At 36.7% G+C, this 21002-nt stretch overlaps 1 protein-coding gene across 2 annotated transcripts in view; it reads right to left on the reverse strand.

Moving 5' to 3' along the window:
- The window catches only part of LOC150100328 (sorting nexin-25-like), a 350110-nt gene that overhangs the window by 56549 nt on the left and 272559 nt on the right, over positions 1 to 21002 (reverse strand). For both annotated transcript variants that reach the window (XR_016549234.1, XM_090402426.1), the window contains exon 17: positions 4565 to 4701. Coding sequence is in view for 1 of the 2 variants with exons in the window: in XM_090402426.1 (XP_090258552.1) it covers positions 4565 to 4701 (137 nt within the window). In the remaining variant the exon portion in view is untranslated. The remainder of the gene's footprint in view (positions 1 to 4564; positions 4702 to 21002) is intronic.

Raw genomic sequence — 21002 nt, forward strand, 5'->3', positions numbered from 1 at the left:
CTCTACATCTGCACTCACTAAAGTTATAATTCATCATCATCAATGGCTTTAACAGGCACTTATGTACCTATGGCCATTGAGACTAGCTACCTCACCTTTAGTCGAAAGACCAGATAAAGGTTCCTCGCATCATGGACGAGAATCGATCCCAGGTCTTTCTGACCAAAGAGCTTAATTTATACTGACTGAGCTACGGAGGCTCAAAGTTATAACTATGGAAGGATAACTAAAGCTATCCTTCCTCCTGTTTGTTATATAATGAAAAAAACCATGCGATTTTCTTTCATCTGCTTGACTACTACTTTTCATTATCTGATTTTGCCTTCATTACCATGCTGGTCATCTTTCTCCTTATTATACTCTCCAAGACATCTTTTTTTTTTTTTGGTAGCTCTTGCTTAATGATATTACTCATCTATCTAACTACCCAACTTACCTTCCTAATCTTGGGTATACAGTGTGATATTGCTTCCTCCAGATACCCCTGAAATATCCTCCATGCACTGTGAACATCATTCCCCTTGCAGATCTGTATGCAATGGTACTGATACAAGTTGCCTCCTAATTGTATCACACTCACCTACCTTGTAGTTCCACATATACTCCTTGATGATAGCTTGGTCCACCTTTGCTCTGAGTTGCCTGGTGTTGCACTACCTTTCCTCAGTCCTGAAGATATTTTCAGGTGCAAACTTTGTTTGCTCACACTTGGATAAGGGATTAAACTAAATTTATTATATTTTAACATATACTCCTTCTTAACTGGAATTTTCACATGTTTTGCTACCTCACATGTCAAAATCACTTTCCCCAATTGGAGGCAATGTTAACCTGTCCATAATTAAGTTATCTCAGTTATGGACAATCTTCTAATCCTATAACAAGATACAACACTCTTGTATTCATAGTCCTCTCCATCACTTTCTGCTTCAAGTAATTATCTCTCAGTAAGTATATAAATTCCATTTTCTTCCTGCCATGTTATCTTTCCTCCTTCCAATCCATGTGTCCAAAGTTGAAGTCCTCATAATAATTACTCGACTTGCACTAATCTGCTGATGCATGTCTTCCACATCATCCCTGGCCTATAGCAGCACCAATTTTGTCCTATTGGCCTCAATCCACACCATACTGACTAAAAAGAACTGCCATCTGCCTGAGTGACTCCTACTCTTCTCGACTGCAATTCATCTGCTATCATTAGCTGTACTCCACTGCCTGTCCCGTCTACCCTATCCTCCCTGAAAATACTAAATCCATCACATTCTTTCAACATGACTACATCATCTGGTGTTAGCCATGTCTCACTAATTTTTGCTGAGGTTGCACTAATCAATGCTGAGTAATCCACTGTTGTAGCCTTTCGTTACACAGGATAGCATCAAGAAACTGCTGACCAATCCACCACACAAATGCTCCTATTGCACTAACTTATTTCATGCATATTTTGGGTGATGCAATTATAATCAGTGATTATGACTGCATTAGCCAAAAGATGTAACGTAGGTCACCATAAAGTGCATATTTTAATTGTACAGTGAAATTTATTTTTATTATGAAGAGTCTGCTGTAAAATTATTTGATTGTATACTGAACAAATCATAAAGCAGGGATTCACTGCATTTTAATAATATGGTGACACCATTTTGCTAACTGAATATGAAAATAAATTGATTTAGTTTTGAGTATCTCCATGGGCCTAGCTCCCACTGATAAGATCAAAGGTAAAAACCAGTCTGGGTAGGGGATGGGTAATGACCCTTCTCATAATGCACAGCCAGAAGGATGCGTGCTATACATTACAAAAGACTGAGGCAATTTCATGTGCTGTCAAAAACCTCTACATACAGCAAGCAGCTTGATTATAAAGATACCTCAAACACAAACTCTTGTTTTGACCATGCTTGGACAAAAGATTAAAATAACTGTGGATAAAATTTCTTGTCTAATATAATTCACTTTCTTACCAAGTGAAAAAAAAAAAAAAAAAATTTTTAAAGATATCGCCAATAGCAGGATTTGCTCATTGGTAACAGTAAGTCTTTTTTTTTTTTCAGAAGTGGCAGTTAACGTGTCCAGACTGCTGCACACGAGTTTTGATCTGTAAAGATTTCATCACCTACCTAAATGTAAAACTGATGTTTTCAGGGGATATAGCTTTTACTCCAGTACTTGATCACGATATTTGAAATGCTGAAATAACTAATTGACATTTATTTTTAAAAAATTATATAGAACAACTACTGTGTTACAGTATAATTTCAGTTTAAGTAATCACTCAATGTTTAAAACTTTTATATCAAGGTCAGCATCTGGAGTATGCACAGATACATAAAGAAACAGCTATGTTAAGGCTCCACTTTAACCCATACCATCCTTATTCTATTAAGAAATCAGTCATCCTAATGCTTACAAGTTTTCGACTACACGTAATTATCTCAACACAGAAATAAAGAAGTTAACACAGATTTTTCAAAATCAAAATTACCTAACACAGCTAATAAATTACGCCAACAAAACAGCAAAAACCCAAACAAACTTCCTAACACAAAAAATCATCAAATTGCCATACATCCAGAACACGTACAAAGCCTACAAATAAATTTTCAAACACACCAACTATAAGCTGGTGTTCACCACGAACCAAAAATTGACAACACTTCTAAAACCTACAAAATCTCACAAAGAAATACAGGGTGTCTAAAAAAAATGTATACACACTTCAACAGCTGATAACTCACTTAATTTTCGTTATTTTGGGTTTAACGGATTTGAAATAATGGCTGAAACCAGACCAAGCTTCGAGGAAAGAAAATTTATCCTAAAATGCTACTGGAAGTATGAAAACATAGTGGAAGTGCAAAGACAGTTTAGAAGAGAATTTCAACAAGATCCACCTACGAGACTTACCATCACTCGAATTAGAGATAAATTTGAAGAAGATGGAACTGTTCAAAATGTCCATGAGCAACATTCAGGAAGACCACGAACAGCTACGAGGCCTGCAACAGAAGAAAGGATGACTGAAATGTATCGTCAAAGCTCAAGAAAATCTGTGCGACAAGCGTCCCGTGAGATAGGAGTATCAAAATCAAGTGTCCATCGCATGTTGAAGCGCAGTCATTGGAAAAGTTACATTCCAAGAAGAGTACACGCTCTCGACGAAGATGATCCAGATAGGAGAATGCAGTTAAGGATGAGGATTTTTATTTTCAACAAGATGGGGCACCCTCACACTACCATCAAGATGTTAGGGCCTATCTTGATGAGACTCTACCCAACAGATGGATGGGAAGAAGTGTGATGTAAGGAACAGGTACCTTTCCAATCAATTTGATGTAATATGTTAAGGGCTTGATCTGAGAGGCCTGCTTTACCAAAGCTGTTAAATTTAATGTGTTGCTTTTTTTTTTATGGATTGGAATTGTGTGTCTGGTTTCACCAGAATAAGGTAAGTTAGATTCAGATTAAGGCAATAGATTCAATATATTTCGGGGGGGGGGGGGGGGTCCTTGGAGGAGTTTATAAATGCAATACCTTTATAAACACTGGCTACTGCAAAAAATACTATTAATAAAATTCTTTATAAAACTATATCTAAAAATGCAAATAGTATAGATTACAGCAAAACCATAGCTATCCCATATATTAAAGGATTATTGTATAAACTAAATAAAATTCTACACCATTACAACCTTAATGCTACTTTTAAACCATCTGTAACATTAAAGAACATATTAAACTCCTCCTCCCCCCCCTAACCTTAGTCTAATCTAACTTACCCTATACACCCTAGAGTATACTGTATCCATTGAACCCGTACCTTACCTTATATTAGCGAAACTGGATGCACAATTCTAATAAAAAAATAAAAAAAAACACAAACACATTAAATTTAACCATTTTGGTAAAGGAGACGTCTCAGATCATGCTCTTAACACTGTCATACAAAAACTTGGTTTGAATGAAAATTTAAGGAAGCCTGTGAAATTCTGATCAATCCTTCTACTCTAAACAATAATGGTGGCATAAAAATCCCAAGAATATAGATGACACACATTCAGTCCACATAACTTCAACAGCAAACCCTCACTTTAGGACTCTAAGCAATAATTTCAGCTCTTACTGGATACCATTAATACTGCTTTTGTTGTAACGTATCTATGAGTAATCTCTAGCTTAATTTATCTCTTAGTAATTTCTAACCAAACACATAACAGGACTCTAGCTTTGAAGTAGTAAGGTTTTTTTTTTTTTCCCCACCACAGGTCAGGTTGATAATGTTAAGGGTTGACCAAATTAGTGTGACTTTAGCATACTATGTAGACTGTAACATAGCTTGTTTTTTTGTATATACTCCAGATGATAACCTTGATGTGAAGGTTGAAATGTCAAGTGATTATCTTGGATTTTACCATTACCCTGTAGTTCTTTCCATATATTTTTTTTAAAATGAATGTTGATCACTGTATAACTATGAAAGAAAGAATTAATAAAAATAAGGTACAATTTCATTTAGAATGTTTTGTTTTTTTATGAAAAAATGTATTTTTGCATTACCAACCTTCTAAAAAACTGTATAATGTTGAACTTTGAAGGCTTTTTGGGTGGTGACAATGGACATTTAAGATGGTCAGGACTTGGGCTGAGAAAACTATAGAGAGCTTCGCTTTTATTCAGTTCATCATGTTTTACTACTAACTATAACAAAGAATAAATAAAAGATATTAAATCCTGGTCACAATAAAACATCAGCTGTAGTATCACAACATATAAATACATGGTAGTATTCACTTATAACATTTAAAAATAAAAAAATTATTATTATGAATGCACCTTCAGGGAATCTAAGAATTCACTGAGGGTGAATCATACTTAAATACTTATCATATTTCTCCACTTATCAAAGATGCAATCATAACATTTAATGAAGCCCATTCCACACACTTGCCACACTATTATCATCATCATCAAATTCCTGAATACACTCAAGGAGTGTACAGGATATTATGACAGTACTACGTGAAAAGTTCCCATTACCTAACTTCCTATCAATAATTTTCCCAAATTAGTTATCTATCAGGAATACTGTCTAATACACAAGCTCAGGTGTTGAACATTATTCATAACTTATTATAATGGCATTAACAACAACATATAACTATTTTATTAAAAATAAAAAGTGATTCTGGAAAATCAAGAAGGTTGAAGTGCAAAGAACTTATACTTGTAATATTCTCTATAAAGCAAAATCATAAAAAGTGTAGACTATTTTTTATAAAACAGCTTGTTTGGTGGTGTTAATACTGTTAAAATAAGTTATACTTCTTATTGTATCACTCCATGTATATTTTAGTCTTTATCTGGGTCATTTTCCTGTTCACCTGGCATTAAACACTTGTTTTGCTAACTGTTTAACCTCCTTACTGACTAGGACATGTATACATGTGCACTAAAACCTGAATACGATATGATACATACTATCTGTTGAAAGAACATGGATAAGAAGTGCAAATTGGCCATCACATTCATTACAAAGTGCAATAATTCTTCATGCTGATGAGAACAAGCAACCAGATCAATTTGCACTCACAGCAGTGTTTCAGTTATCTACAGCAAATTCCTTGCCATATGCTTGGTAAGTGGAGTCTTAGTTGTATCAGATAGACTAAATACCTACAATTTATTTTTTCTACTTTTATTGTATAATTACAGTTTCTAATACCAGGACAAAATAACTTCACTTAAATATTGGATCACCTTGGAAAACCACTGTCATTATCAATTTTTGAGGCTAATTGTGTTTGTTTTATTCTCTAAGAACTTTATTCCAAATAATTTTTTTGGTCAATTATTTTATAAATGAATGAAAATCCAAAATTTACAATTTACAAAAATTTACAAAAATATTTTGGGAAAATTTGAAAAAAAGAGCAAAGCTAATAATAATGGCAAATACCTGTTGGATTTCTGCTCAGGACATGGACTGGTTATTACTAACACCATGTCCCAACATAAAAATGTGCACAAATTCACATGGAGAGAAGAGGCAAGGAATAAGAAAAGTCTCATTGACTATGTTATTGTTGATAGTGATGTTTTCTACCCAGTGCAGGACTCAATTTTATCCTGCTCAAGAATAAATAGTGATCGCTTCCAATTTCAAATCCTCTGTACAGGGGATTTGAAATTGGAAGCGATCACTATTTAGTCTTGAGCAGGATAAAATTGAATTTCACATTGAAAAGAATAACATGTAAGAAAGTTTTAAAGCGAATAAAAGTTGAGCAGCTCTCAGATGTGGACTGTAGACTAAAATACATAAAGATTATTGAAGAAAAAATAAAAGAGTTTCAGAACAGGAACCAAACCTTGGAGATTCAGTGGCAAATCCTGAAGAAAACATTGATTGATTCAGCCAAAGAGGCATGTGGTGAGATTGTCTGCAGGACAGAAAAATCAGAACGCCATGGTGGACACAGGAAGATAAAGAGGCAATGAAGAAAAAGAAAAAAGCACATCAAAAGTTCCTAGCAAATAAGTCAGCTTGTGCTCTCTAAGAGAATACAGAGACAAATAGAAGGAAAGCTAAACACTGTGTAAAATTAGCTAAACAAAAGTCATGGGAGAACTTGGGCAAGAACATAGAAACTAAATATCAAGAAGGTGGCAAAATATTCTGGAGGTTGTTGAAGAAGCTTAGGAATGGAGGAAAGAGTGCTGTAAAAGGAGTTAGAGATGATAAAGGTGACATGAAAACGGAAGAAAAAGATATACTTGAAGTATGCAGTAATTACTTTGAAAAACTGCTAAATGAAACAAGCAGTGATGTTAGCACAGTGGTAAAAAACACTGACCAGGCATGCAGTCAGGAATACATATCCATACTTGAAATAGAAAAAGCCATGAAAGGCTTAAAATGTGGAAAGGCAGCAGGAGTAGATGATATTCGACCAGAAATGCTGAAGTCTTACAGTGGCTGCGCTGCATAGTTCAGAAAGCCTGGACAGAGGGACGAATTCCCGATGATTGGAGTAGAGCTCTCATAGTACCCATATATAAAAAGGGAAATAAAACTGAATGTGAGAATTACAGAGGTATTTCCCCTATTAAGTGTTCCTGGCAAGATCTATGCAAGAAAATTGAAAAGAATTGTGGAAGAAAAGCTGGCTGAAGAACAAGCTGGATTCAGTCCAAATAGAGGCTGTCAGGATCAGATCTTCACTTTATGACAAATAGACGAGAAAGCATGGGAATATAACCAAGTTGCCACCTATTGGTGAGAGTGATCATAAGGGCTTTACTTGGGAGGTGGCTGAAGGTTTGGAATTTTCGATTAAGACAGGGTATATGTGGAATTACCATGCTGGCAAATATGACAAGCTGAGGAGATTGCTTAGATCAGTGCCATGGCATGCACAACTGCAAGGGCAGGATGTTGATAAAGCATGGGAAGTGGTCAAGGAGCATTTACAGGAGGTTATGGCTGATTGTATACCTAGGGTCCGAATAGTAAAACAAGTAGGGGTTAAATGGATGAATAACACCATTAAGCTTGAGCTGCAAAAAAAGAAACAACTGTGGAGGGAATTTAAAGAAAGGGGTGACCTCTGGGCAAACGAAAGGTATAATGTGCAGGCCAGAAGGGTAACGAGTGTGATAAAAAAAGCAAAAGCGGATTATGAAAGGAAACTAGCTATGCAAGCTAAAGAGAATCCCAAACAGTTGTTTCAATATGCTGTAAGCAAGAAAAAAAACTGTACATGGCAAAATGATTTTAAGGAATGACGATGGTAAGGAGGTCACTGAATCAGTCGATATAGTGGAGTTACTGAGCGAGCACTTTGCAAAAGTATATCATCCAAGTCGTGACATTGAAAAAATGAAGGAACCATAAGTTTATACAGGAATTGTGATGAATGAAGTGGAGGTGAATAGTCTATTACAGAACCTTAATGTGAATACATCTGTGGGATTGGATGGTATACCGGCACAGGTCTTGCGTGAAGTGGCTAAGGAATTATCAGTGCCCTTGACCATGTTGTTTAATCTGAGTCTCAGGTCTGGTTTAGTCCCGAAGGTCTGGAAAGAGGGGAAAATAGTTTCACCGGTATAAAGGAAGATCCAAGACTACGGTTGCAAATTACCGACTGATCAGCATATCAGGAGTCGTTGTCAAGGTCTTGGAGAAAGTAGTCAAGGGAAAAATACAGGAATGGATTGATGAAAATGAGATACTGTACGGGGGACAGCATGGCTTTGTGAAGGGTAGATCATGCCTTAGTAACTTGCTCAAGTTTTATAACAAGGTGACGGCTAAACTGGATAAGGGTAATGGGTTTTATAGTGATACTGCTAGACCTGGCAAAGGCATTTGACAGGATAATACATGGAATTCTAATCTGCAAACTACAACATATGGGAATGGATATAGGGTTGGTGAGATGGATAGGTGGGTGGTTGATGGAGAGATATCAGAGAGTAGTTTATTCAGGAGTAGAGTCCAAAAGATGGCCTGTGACTAGTGGTGTGCCGTATGGTTCTGTTCTTGGACCACTGCTGTTTAATTTGTTCATTAACGATAAAGGTAAGGATCTAAGAGAAACAGTTAATTTGTTGGCTGATGATGCAAAGTTGGGTAGGGCGATAGTGAATGCAGATGATGTCAAAATCTTGCAGGATGACTTGGATAAATTGGAGTTCTGGGCTAAGGAGAATGGATGTCAATTTAATGTGACAAAATGTAAGGTTATGCATTTTGGGGTGAAAATATTAGCAGCAGTATACCACATTGGTGGAAATGTACTCCAGGAGATTGATGAGGCCAGAAACTTGGGAGTGTTGGTGGATAGGGAGATGAAGTTTAGGGAGCACATTGAAAAAGCAGCTAAATCAGCTCACCAACTCATTTAATTGTTGAAAAGTACCTTGATGAGCAGAGACAAGCAAGTTATTGTACCTCTGTGCCTTGATAAGACTTCATCTCGGCTACTGTGCCCAGATTTAATCACCTAGGTTCCTTCTTGATGGGGAGGAGGTGGAGAGGATACAGAGGCGAGTGACTAAGATGATAACGGGTCTATGGAATGAACCATATGAGAACAGGTTGAAGATTTGTGGGTTGCAGAAATTATTTGAAATTATTGTGGGTTGCAGAAATTATACTTGATAGGCGGAAAAGGGAAAATACGATTGAGACATTCAAATTACTAAAGGGTTTCTATGGGATTAATTCAGATGATATTTTTGATATCAGGACTGGTGGTGGGAGAACTATGGGACACCTTTGGAAGCTGGGCAAGAATGTGGTTAGCAAGGGTGTTAGAGCTGGGTTCTTTACTTTTAGAATAAGCTGCCAGAGTCTGTTGTGGGTGCTATGACGATAAGTGAGTTCAAGTCAAGGTATGATAGATACAGTGAGAATGTCGTATAGTTGTGTGGACATGATGTTTAGGGCCTCCCTCGATGAGCCTAAGGACTACTTGGAGTCGCCCGTAATAATAATAATAACAAAGATCTGTATTTAAGTTTTGTCGATCTTGAAAAGGCATATGTCAAGAGAGAAGCTATTCAATATGCTACAGTCATAATGTCAATGGGGCATTATATCAAGCAATACTTAGTCTTTATTTGAGTTGTAAGTCAGCAGTTAGAATTGAAGGAAGTGCAAGAAGATGGTTTAATGTTAAATCTGGTGTGACAAGGATGTACGTTATCCCCTCTGTTATTCATTATCTATATGGATCACATTATGAAGGTAAGTGGTATTAAACTTGATATCAAAATTAGAGATGTTATTGTCAGCTCTCTGCTTTATGCAGATGATGTTATACTTCTAAATAAATCCGCTACAAGTCTGCACGATTCTCTGACTAAATTGAATAACTGTTGTAACTGATATGGTATGAAGGTCAGCAATAAAAAGATAAAGACAATGAAAATAGGCAGAATCATTGAAAATGTCAACTGTGTTATGGAGAACCTGTGGAACAAGTAAAACATTTCAGCTACTTAGGCATGATATTTAGTGAAGATGGTAAATTAAATATGGAAGTAGACAGTAGAATCAACAAAGCTGGTATGGTAGGAAGTCAATTGAATAAATTCATATGGAATAAGAGAGAAATTGGTCGGAACACTAAATTAGCTGTATAAAAGACAGTGTTCAAACCAGTTTTAACTTATGGATCTGAGAACTGGATCAGAAGTAAAACACTTGACCAAAGACTAGAGACCGCAGATATGAGAGGCCTGAGAAAGATTAGAATCATGAACAGATGGCATCAATGGCAATATCATGTTAAAAATTAGGACATTAGGAAAGAACTTGATATTGTCAGCATCCAGGAATGCATTAGCAGAGCTAATCTCAGGTGGTATGGTCACTTAAGCAGAATGGGAGAGGAAAGATTAGCAAAACAAGTGTCTGCCAGGTTGGCAGGAAAACGACCCAGAGGAAGACCATGATATAGGTGGATTGATACGGTACAAAGTACCTTAGATGATGGAAATATAAGATCTGATAATGTTGGAGTCTTAACAAGTAACAGACTGATTTGGAGGAAAATTGTAGATACGAAGTTAGTAATGATGTAATTTTTTTCATGTAGTGCTATCATATCCTGTACATCCCTTGAGGATACATGGCAGGAATTTGATGATGATGAAAATCCAAATTTAAAAAAAAAAAAAAAAAAAAAAAAACGGTCCATGTATGTTCGAAATTAAATTTTGTTTATTTTTTATTCATAATCATAGTTCGAAGAATACTTCACAGACTGTGCAAAGGTCTGCACTTTTACGATTTTATTTTACAGAGAACATTACAAATTCTTTGCACTTCAACTTTCTTGGTTTCCTAGAATCGCTCATTACAAATTGAAATAACTAGTTATGAAGTAGATTGTTGTGTACATATTTTCTGCTTGTTTAGATTTTGTGCAGCAAGCATGAAGAAGCAATACTTTCACTATAGGTTATCTTTCAAAATATATACAGGTGCATATATCAAAAGTGAAATTTGAAATTTCACTTTCGATATTTTTTTTTTTAAATTTGCCTACTATAAGATAATTTTCAGTAAATAAGAATGCAGTCTGCCGATAGTGAAACTTTGTCTTTAAAATTTTTATGGCAGTGTGTGTGCCACAGATGAGAAAATATCAAAGTAGTACTAATATTGTTCTTTACCACAATGTAGCAAAGTAAAAAATAATGTTGTTATGGCATATTCAAAGAAAAAAAATAAGATTCCTTATAGATAAAGAGAAGTGGAGAAAAATTATTTCATGCTGTTCAGCTTTCTTTCTTTCTTTTTTTTAAGGACAGAAAACAACATTAACCTTCATGTCTGACTTTCATGACATAAAGATGACTTTTTAAGTATAGACAATAACAGGTAATATATTTGTAAAAATTTAGCTGATTGCTATTTCCTAAAGAACTTAAAACTGTGAACCCAGAAAGAAAATATGATAGTGGTTGTAATAATAAAATTGCAAAGAAATAGTGGATATAGATAAGAGAATAATTATTTCATTTCATTTCTGGACTGATAAAGTGAAGTTACAGATTTCAGATACTCAAATGTGAAATACACACGAAGTAAGAAACACAAAACTAGAAGAAAGTAGTTATTTATAATTCACTTATTGTGAGTGGTCATGGTGGGGACTTGTGATTCAAATCCTTCAAAAGGCACATAAAATTTAAATTAAGTGTCTCAGATAATTTCACTGTACATTTTACAACGGTTAAGAAACAAGATGATTATTAGTGAAATGACCACTCTACAAATAACAATAACAACAACAATAATAATCTGTTTTGTTTTTCAACTATGAGTTCATTTGATATACTACTGAATATGAAATTTATTCCAGCCTCAAAAAAGGCTGAAACCGGTCTGGGTAGTGACCTCCCACCATAATGTAATAACAGCATACATTTCCTAGGAAACGTGTTTTTATATTATGGAAAATAGCAAGATTAGCAATCAGAACTTTCCCCACCTTTGCAACGAGTAGCCTGAGATTGTACTATGTACTAGGACTACTTGTATTAGCTCAAGCTAATGGCCGCCGATACTTTTATAGTTTACTATATTTGGCATGAAACTCTCCGATTCCAATCTTTGAGTTTCTTTTTCAGTTTTAAAACAATGTGATTTAATATCCCCTTAATTTGAATAATGTTTATATCGCCAAAATGAAGCCTATTGGCTCTTTATATTTAAGTAAATTTATGATATTTTAAAAATTAGCCTCAAAATAAGAATATAATAGAATTTAACATAATTACTTGTTCATAAAAGCAGAGAAACTTGTTCACAAACAACATTGTATATAAATCTGTAAGTATAATGATAAGACATTTTCATAAAAAGTGCAAGAAAAAAAAATAATGTTCAAACCATCTTTCAATAAATGTTCCTTGATAGCATCTTTTTTTTTTTTGTTTTTGTTTTTTACCAGGATATTTTAACATAATTGTTTAACACAGGTTTTGGAAATTAGTGCAAAAATAATTTCCACAATATTTTCAGTAACAAATCTTCCAAAGTGTACATATCTTGAAAACAACCAAAATGTTTACTTGGAATTTCCAGGTAACACAGTTCACTCTTCTAAGTCAAGAAGGTTGCAACTCTGTTACAGTTAAGTTAATATCATTCTTATAATTATTGTGAGGACCTCTGTGAGAAAAGGGTATATGTGGAACTAGAAGGGGGGGTGATTATGAACAGCTCAGGAGACAGCTTGTGGGTGTAGCATGGAATGAGGAGTTAGCTGGAAAAGAAATCAATGCAGTTTGGGGAATTTTCAAAAACTATATAGTAGATGCGATGTCTAAATGTATTCCAAGGGTGAGAAGGTTAAATACGGTAAGTGTGAGATGGATGAATAAAGAGATTAAGCATGCGATACAAAAAAAAAAAGACATTGTGGAGGCAGCATAAGAGAAGTGGAAATAACCAATTCCATGAGGTCTACAAAGACCAGGCAAGGAGGGTGATTTGGTTGGTGAGGGGAGCTAAAGAGAGAGGTATGAACAGCAATTAGCAAATGATGCCAAAAAGAATCCTAAGGAGTTCTTTTGATATATAGCCAGCAAAAGAAAGAATGATTATGGAAGGATGACACTGATTGGAGAAAATGGTATAAGGACTGGGGTAAGCTGGTACAACACTGGGCAACTCGTTGCAAAGGTGGAGCAAGCTCACAACACTCCTATCTCAGTATATCCCATAATGCAAAACACATCTCCTTGCATATATGTATAATGTTATGCATTAAGGGGAGGGCCACTACCCAGACTAGTTTCGACCTTTATTGAAGTCTCTTCAATGGGAGCCAGGCCCGAGTGGAGATACCAGGCAGAAGCATTAGCAAGGTCATCTCTACCTATAGGAGTTGCCAAACAGTGTGCCATCTTTTTATTAAATTACTCTGGATTTAGAGAAAGATGTTGAAAGTTTATTTTTCACTTGGTTAGACTATAATAATATGTAATATAATAATAGGTAGAGATGACCTTGCTAATGCTTCTGCCTGGTGTCTCCACTCGGGCCTGGTCCCACTGAAGAGACCTCAATAAAGGTCGAAACTAGTCTGGGTAGTGGCCCTCCCCTTAATGCATAACATTATACATATATGCAAGGAGATGTGTTTTGCATTATGGGATATACTGAGATAGGAGTGTTGTGAGCTTGCTCCACCTTTGCAACGAGTTGCCCTGGTGTTGTACCACCTTACCCCAGTCCTGAAGATACTTTCAGGCGCAAACTTTGTTTGCTCACACTTGGATAAAGGATTAAACTAAATTTATTATGGTATAAGGACAGCTGTTGCAGAATGTGTGGTGGAGATACTTAATGAGCAGTTCATAAAGGTCTTTCAATCTTGGGAATGTGACTTCATGGAGAGATTGAGAGCAGTTAATGATGGGGAGGAGAGACTAACTGTAAGTGAGCAAGAGGTGTATGGGGAGTTGAGTAAACTAGATGTTAATAAGGCTGTGGGACTTGATAATATATCACCACGTATTCTGAAGGAATGTGCCAGGGAATTGACACCTGTCTTGACATATTTTTTTAATACGAGTCTTGCACTTAGTCAAGTTCCTAAAGAGTGGAAGGAGGCAAGATTGTGCCACTTCATAAATGAGGTGATCGAACCCAAGCATCAAACTATAGGCCTATCTCTGTGTCAGATGTTGTGGTTAAGTTGTTGGAGCAGCTTGTGAGAACTAGGATCCAGAGTTGGGTTGGCAACAATGGTATAATCTTTGATAGACAGCATGGATTTGCTAAAGGGAGGTCATGTTTTAGTAATCTACTTACTTATTACAATAAAGTGACTGCTTCCTTGGACAGAGGAGAAGGATACACAATAATATACTTGGATTTCGCAAAGGCTTTTGATAGAGTACCTCGTGATAAGTTGGCAGTCAAACTAGAGCAGATGGGGTTGTATATTAGACTAGTGCATTGGATCGGAGACTGGCTATCTGATAGGTATCAACAAGTTGTGTATGGGGGAGCGATATCCAGGAAAAGGAAAGTCACTAGTGGAGTGGCTCAGGGGTCTGTTTTGGGGCCGTTACTGTTTAACTTGTATATTAATGATATAGGTGAAGATTTGGATGGAGATATTCAGTTGTTTGCAGATGATGCAAAGTTGGGATGAACCATGAAGAGTAGTGAAGATGTTGTGGCCTTGCAAGAAGACTTGAATAAATAGAGTGATTGGGCACGGAAATGGGGATGCGAGTTCAATGTTGCAAAACGTAAGATTTTAAAATTTGGAAAACAAAGATGGGATGCAGAATTTATGCTTGGTGAGAATATATTGTTGGAGATAGAGGAAATAAGAGATCTGGGGGTGATAGTGGATAAGGATCTAAAATTTACAGGACACATTGCCAAAATTGTGAAGACAACACAAAGACTTCTGGGAATGATGAGGAGGACACTGACGTGTAGAAGTAGCGAGATTTTTGTTCCATTGTATAAAGCTTTGATTAGGCCACACATGGACTATTGTGCCCAGATTTGGCCACTGGGTTTTCAGAAGGATGAAGAGATGTTGGAAAGGGTCCAAATGCGACTGAGGAAAGATTGAGAAGATGTAATTCACAGAGTCTGGTGGACAGAAGGAAGAGGGGAGATATGATAGAGACCTACAAGTTGGTAAGGGGTTGTTATTATAGGATCAATGGTAGAGAAGTTCTACAGAGAATAGTGGGAGATCAGGGAAGAACCAGAGGTCATCTCTGGAAACTGTATAAAGAGGGTGTGAGTAGGGGAGTGACAGGCAGGTTTTTTTCATTTAGAGTTGTGAATGATTGGAATGCCTTGCCTGAGAGTGTGGTGTTTGCAAGGAGTTTGAGTGTGTTTAAGACATGGTATGATGAGATATGTGTGTGATAAAAGGACCTCCCAGATGAGTCTTTGACTGCATGAGTTCTTGGGGTAATAATAATAATAATAATAATTTCAGATGTGTTAAGTTGACAAAAGTAGCGAAAATAATCCTGTGCACTTTCCTTTCGGAAAAACAAAAAAGAACACCGTAAATTCACTCAATGAAATAATACTCCATTATTTCTTCTTTTTATTATTGTCATCTGATAGTTTCTTGTAGTACAAAGAAGACATCACTGCACATTTGAAAATACATTTACTGCTAGGTTAGATAGGCAGTTTTGAAGTAGCTATACTTTTACTACTATTTTACACTAAAATGTATGAGCATGTTCCCCAAGTGATCTATGTTTACAACAATTGTTTTGTGAACGGTTTTGAAAATAAGTTATCTGAAATATCTGCAAGCCAAAAAGGTGGGTACCCCCCCCTCCAAAAAAAAAAGTTGATGAATTATGTAACATTTGCACCTTTTTTGTTTTAAAAAAACTTCAAATCCTTCTCTTTTTTTTTTCTCCATGATAATTACATCAAATAATTTATAATTTTTAGATAATAAAAGTGAAACTGGGATTACTATTACTATAAATTAAAAAATTATTTTGACATAAATACTGTATCAGCCTGTAAAAGAAATGCCAGTATTCTATTTAGAATGTCTGTCAATCAACAAATGAAAATGAAAGAAGACATTCCTGATGTATTCTGCACTACTGCTTGAGGTTCTCCAGTGTTTCAGGATTGATTATTTATTTATTTATTTATTATCCCACCCTATGGAGTCAAAGATTCATCTCGGAAGTCCTTTGTCATTGTACACACAGCTCATCACACTGTGCCTTAACCACGCTTGAATTTTCTACAGACACCATGCTATCAGGCATTATATTCCAATCATTCACAACTCTCCATGCAAAAAAACCTGCTTCTCACTATCTTGCTCTAACCTAACCCACCATTACACCTTATCAACATGTACATCATCATATCTATCACCTCTCTTCCTCCTAACTACTGGACTCTGTAAATTGCATCTTTTCAACCTTTCTTCATATTCAACATTCCAGAGATCAGAAACTACCTTAGTCAATTGCCTCTGGACCATTTCCAACATCTCTTCATCCTTTTGAAAACCAGGTCACCAAATCTATGCACAATAACCAGGGAATATTCCATATGTGGCATAATCAAGGCACAAGAATGGAACAAGAATCTTCTTACTTCTACAGTGTCTTCCACATCATTGCCCAAATTCATTGTGTTGTCCTAACAATTTTGGCAAGGTGTCATCTAAATTTTAGACCATTATCCACCATTACCCAAAGATATCTTATTCCTCAACCTCCAACAATATATCCCCACAGGAGTAAGAGGGTGGTCTGAAAGTTCTTGGCCTAACAATGAAAAAACAAATTTATAATTTCAAAATTATTTTCTATTTGTCAACATTATTAAACTTAAGACTAATACATTTATTCCAGAGATGCTCCAGCACCATTATCCCATCCCTGTAGTGGTTCTCAGTAAGATCTGCAAAATACCCTCTACAGCTGCAATCACCTCTTGATTCGAAGAAAAACGCTGACCAGCGAGGAAGAGTTTTAGTTTTGGGAAGAGATAGAGATCAGAGGGAGAAAATCTGGGGAATAGGGTGGATGTTCCAACAATTCATAGTGCAGATCCCTTAATTTTCCCATTGTCAAAACACCTTTGTGGGCAGGTGCATTGAAAGATGATTTTTTCTTCTGCATACCGGGTCTTTTCTTACGAATTTTTTCATCTAGTCTGGTTTAAAAGATCGGAATAATATTCCCTGGTTATTGTTTTACCCTTTTCAAGATAATTAATAAACAAAATATCTTTAGCATCCCAAAACACCAGTGCCATGACCTTTCCTACTGATGGAACTGACTTTGTCTTCTTTGGCGCTGAACAACTGGCTTCTGTCCACTGTTTTGACTGTTGTTTAGATTATGGTGTGTAATAGTGAATCCAAGTCTCATCCATAGTAATAAATTGATGCACAAAATCAGTTTTATTCTTGTTAAAACGCTTCAAGCACTGTTCAGAGATTTTCATGTGAGTGCATTTTTGATCTGCTGTGAGCAAGTGTGGCACCCATCTTGCCCAAAGCTTTTTTCATTTGCAATTCTTCATGCAAAATATATCCTACATGTTCTTTTGAAATGCCTATAGTCTCAGCAATTTCATGCACTTTGACTCTCTGGTCATCCAACACCATTTCGTGCACTTGATCAATGATTTCTCATGTTGCTATACTTTTTGGATGTCCTTCATGTGGATCATCTTCAAGGCTGGTGTGGCCACGTTTAAACCCGGTAACTCATTTCTTAATTGTCGAAAACAAAGGAGAAGAGTGCCCATAAATTTTTATGAACTTCGAATGAATTTCTTTTGCTGTTAAATCTTCTTTCACAAAGAATTTTATAACCAGACAATACTCGATTTTATCCATTTCAAGGACAATACTTTTGCTTCAGACAGCTGTATAAAACAAACTACTTGATACGATGACTTGCAATTTCACATGGATGCTTATGACAGATGTACCAACTTGGAAAAAAAATCGGTCGCTTACCGTCAGAGGTAGCCAACAACATCAGACTCGACGTAGCCAACATCCTCGCTCACTCTTCGCCTCCAAAAAGTAACTTATCATATGCCCAACGCATGGCTCTCCTGAAACTATGCAAAGAAAAAAGTATCGTCATCACCAGAGCAGATAAGGGTAATGCCACAGTCGTTCTTAATACCAGCGAATACAATCATAAAACGAACATTATCCTCCGCGATCGCGCTACCTACATCCTGCTAGAACACAACCCCACAAAAACACAAGTTAAGAAATTAAAAATCTTACTTAAAAAAGTAACCTCCTGGCTCCCTGACGTCACGAAAAAACTTAAACCTTTCCGCTCCCGTCCCCCCCGAATATATGGTTTACCAAAAATCCACAAACCCAATTCTCCACTCAGGCCTATAGTAGATGCCACCAATGCACCTTGTTACAGACTGTCTAAACAGCTGGCCAACTCTCTGTTCCCCCTCACCGGAAATTCCGCTTCCTATATAAAAAACTCGATCCACTTTAAAGCCCTCACAGAAAATTTAACCTTGAATAATACAGACATATTAGTAAGCTTTGATATCTCCTCTTTGTTTACCAATATTCCCTTAACTGACACTTTATCTCTCTTAGAAAACGTTTTTCCCTCTGACATCTTAGATCTCTTTTCCTTTGCCATCAATTCTGGGTATTTCTCTTGGAAAAACAAACTCTACAAGCAGATAGAGGGAACCGCCATGGGTTCTCCCCTCTCACCCCCCTTGCCAATTTCTATATGGAAGATTTCGAAAAACAAGCCATAGACTCAGCTCCACTCAAACCTTCTATCTGGCTAAGATATGTAGATGATGTGTTCTCTATTTGGCCTCATGGCCCAGACACGTTAGACTCCTTCCTCAGTCATCTCAACAGCCTACATCCAAGAATCCAGTTTACTATGGAAAAGGAAAAGAACAATTGTTTACCCTTCCTAGACACTTTAGTCACACGCCTGCCTAATGATACACTTGCCTTCACTGTATACAGAAAACCCACACACACACAGGCAAATACATTCACAAACTCTCCCACCACCACCCCTCGCAACAATATGGCATCATTAAAACTCTTACCAAGAGAGTCCACAATCTTTGTTCCAGTGGAACCGCCCTCACTACTGAGCTTAACCACATACACAGAACTTTCCTCTCCAATGGCTACAGGAACACAGTATCAAAAAATAATCAATTCCTCCCCCCATTCCCCGTCCCTCTCGTGAACAAGATTTTAAAAATGCCATCACCATACCCTACATCCGTGGCACTTCGGAAAAAATAGCCAAGATACTAAAAAAGTATAACCTACACACAGCATATAAGCCCTACTGCAAACTTGCTATCCTTACGTTCTACGAAAGATCAGCTCCCTCCTCTCTCTCTCTGCCTGGAGTTTACAAAGTACCCTGTTCCTGTAAGCTTGCGTACTTTGGACAGACAGGCAGATCAGCATTCATCTGCCTGGAGGAACACAAGTCGTACATCGTTAAACACAACTATGGCCATTCAGGCTTGGCTGACCATGTTTTGGACACCACCCACAGAGTATCATGGAAGAAAACCACCATGCTCCACCACAGCAAATTCAAGAAAGAGAGACTTTTCTTAGAAGCAGCAGCACTCAGAAACCAACCAAATCTTAATAAATATGGTTGCATTAAGCTTCCGAAGATTTGGGAAACACTCATCACCAGAGGTCCCACCTTGCATTCCAGGCCACCTACTACTGCCCTTAGAGGGCGCTCCACCTAGATAGGACTTTAGTGTCACCCACGTGGTTGGGCTTAGTATTGTAAGTTTTTGTGTGCATGTTAAATTAATTGTTTTTGTAATCCCCGTAGATGTCCTAGTGACTAGGACGAAATATAGGAAGTATTAAATTCTATTTTAATTATTTTTCAGTGTTGTAAAAAATCCATTAAACCTCCAACATAATGTCCTCACAGCACTTAAGCCTCTACACAAGAATGGAAAAAAAAATCGTGCTGATAGTGTTGCCATCTATGGTCCAGGCTGAGAACTTTTCAGACCACCCTTGTAAATTCTACATCCCATCATTGTTTTTGTTTTTAAAGCCTCAGATTTTGCAACATTGTAATGCCATTCCCACTCCTGTGCTCATTAACTCAGGCTATTCAATCTTCTTGTAAGGCCACAACATCTGCTCTATTCCTCATAATTTGTTCCAACTTTGCATCATCTGCAAACAACTGAATATCCCCATTCAAATTTTCCCCCAAATATCTTTAACATACAGGTTAAACAGCAATGGTCCTAAAACAGACACCCGAGGCACACCACTATCAATTTTCCTCTTCTGGGATACTGCTTCCCCATAAACAACTTGCTGATACATATCAGGTGGCCAATCTCCAGTCCAATGCACTAGTATAATATCCAACACAATACACTTAGTTTGACTGTCAACATATCATGTGGTAATCTATTAAAAGGCCTTTGCATAATTTAAGTATACTATTGTGTATCCATCGCCCCTGTCCAAAGCAGCTATCACTTTATTGTAATAAGTTGATTACTAAAACATGAGCTCCCTTTAGCAAATCCATGATGTCCATCAAAAATAATACTACTGTTGTCAACCCAATTCTGGATCCTGGTTCTTACTAGCCTCTCCAACATTAACCACTACATCTGACACACAGACTTGCCTATAATTTGATGCTTGAGTTCTGTTACCTCCCTTATGAAGTGATATAATCTTGCCTTATTTCCACTCATTTGGAACTTAACTCAGTGTAAGACTCATATTAAACAAATATGTCAATGCAGATGTCAACTCCCTGACATCTTCCTTCAGAATACATGATGATATACCAATTCTAACAGCCTTGATAACTTCAAGTTAGCTCATTTCCCCATATACTTCTTGCTCACTCAGTCAGTCCTCCTCCTTATATCCACTGCTCTTAAACTCTCCATGATGTCACATTTCCAA

The sequence above is a fragment of the Typopeltis vanoorti genome, chromosome 13 (assembly GCF_054136105.1).
Source record: "Typopeltis vanoorti isolate ZY-2024b chromosome 13, IOZ_Tvanoo_1.0, whole genome shotgun sequence".
NCBI classification, from domain to species: Eukaryota; Metazoa; Arthropoda; class Arachnida; order Uropygi; family Thelyphonidae; genus Typopeltis; species Typopeltis vanoorti.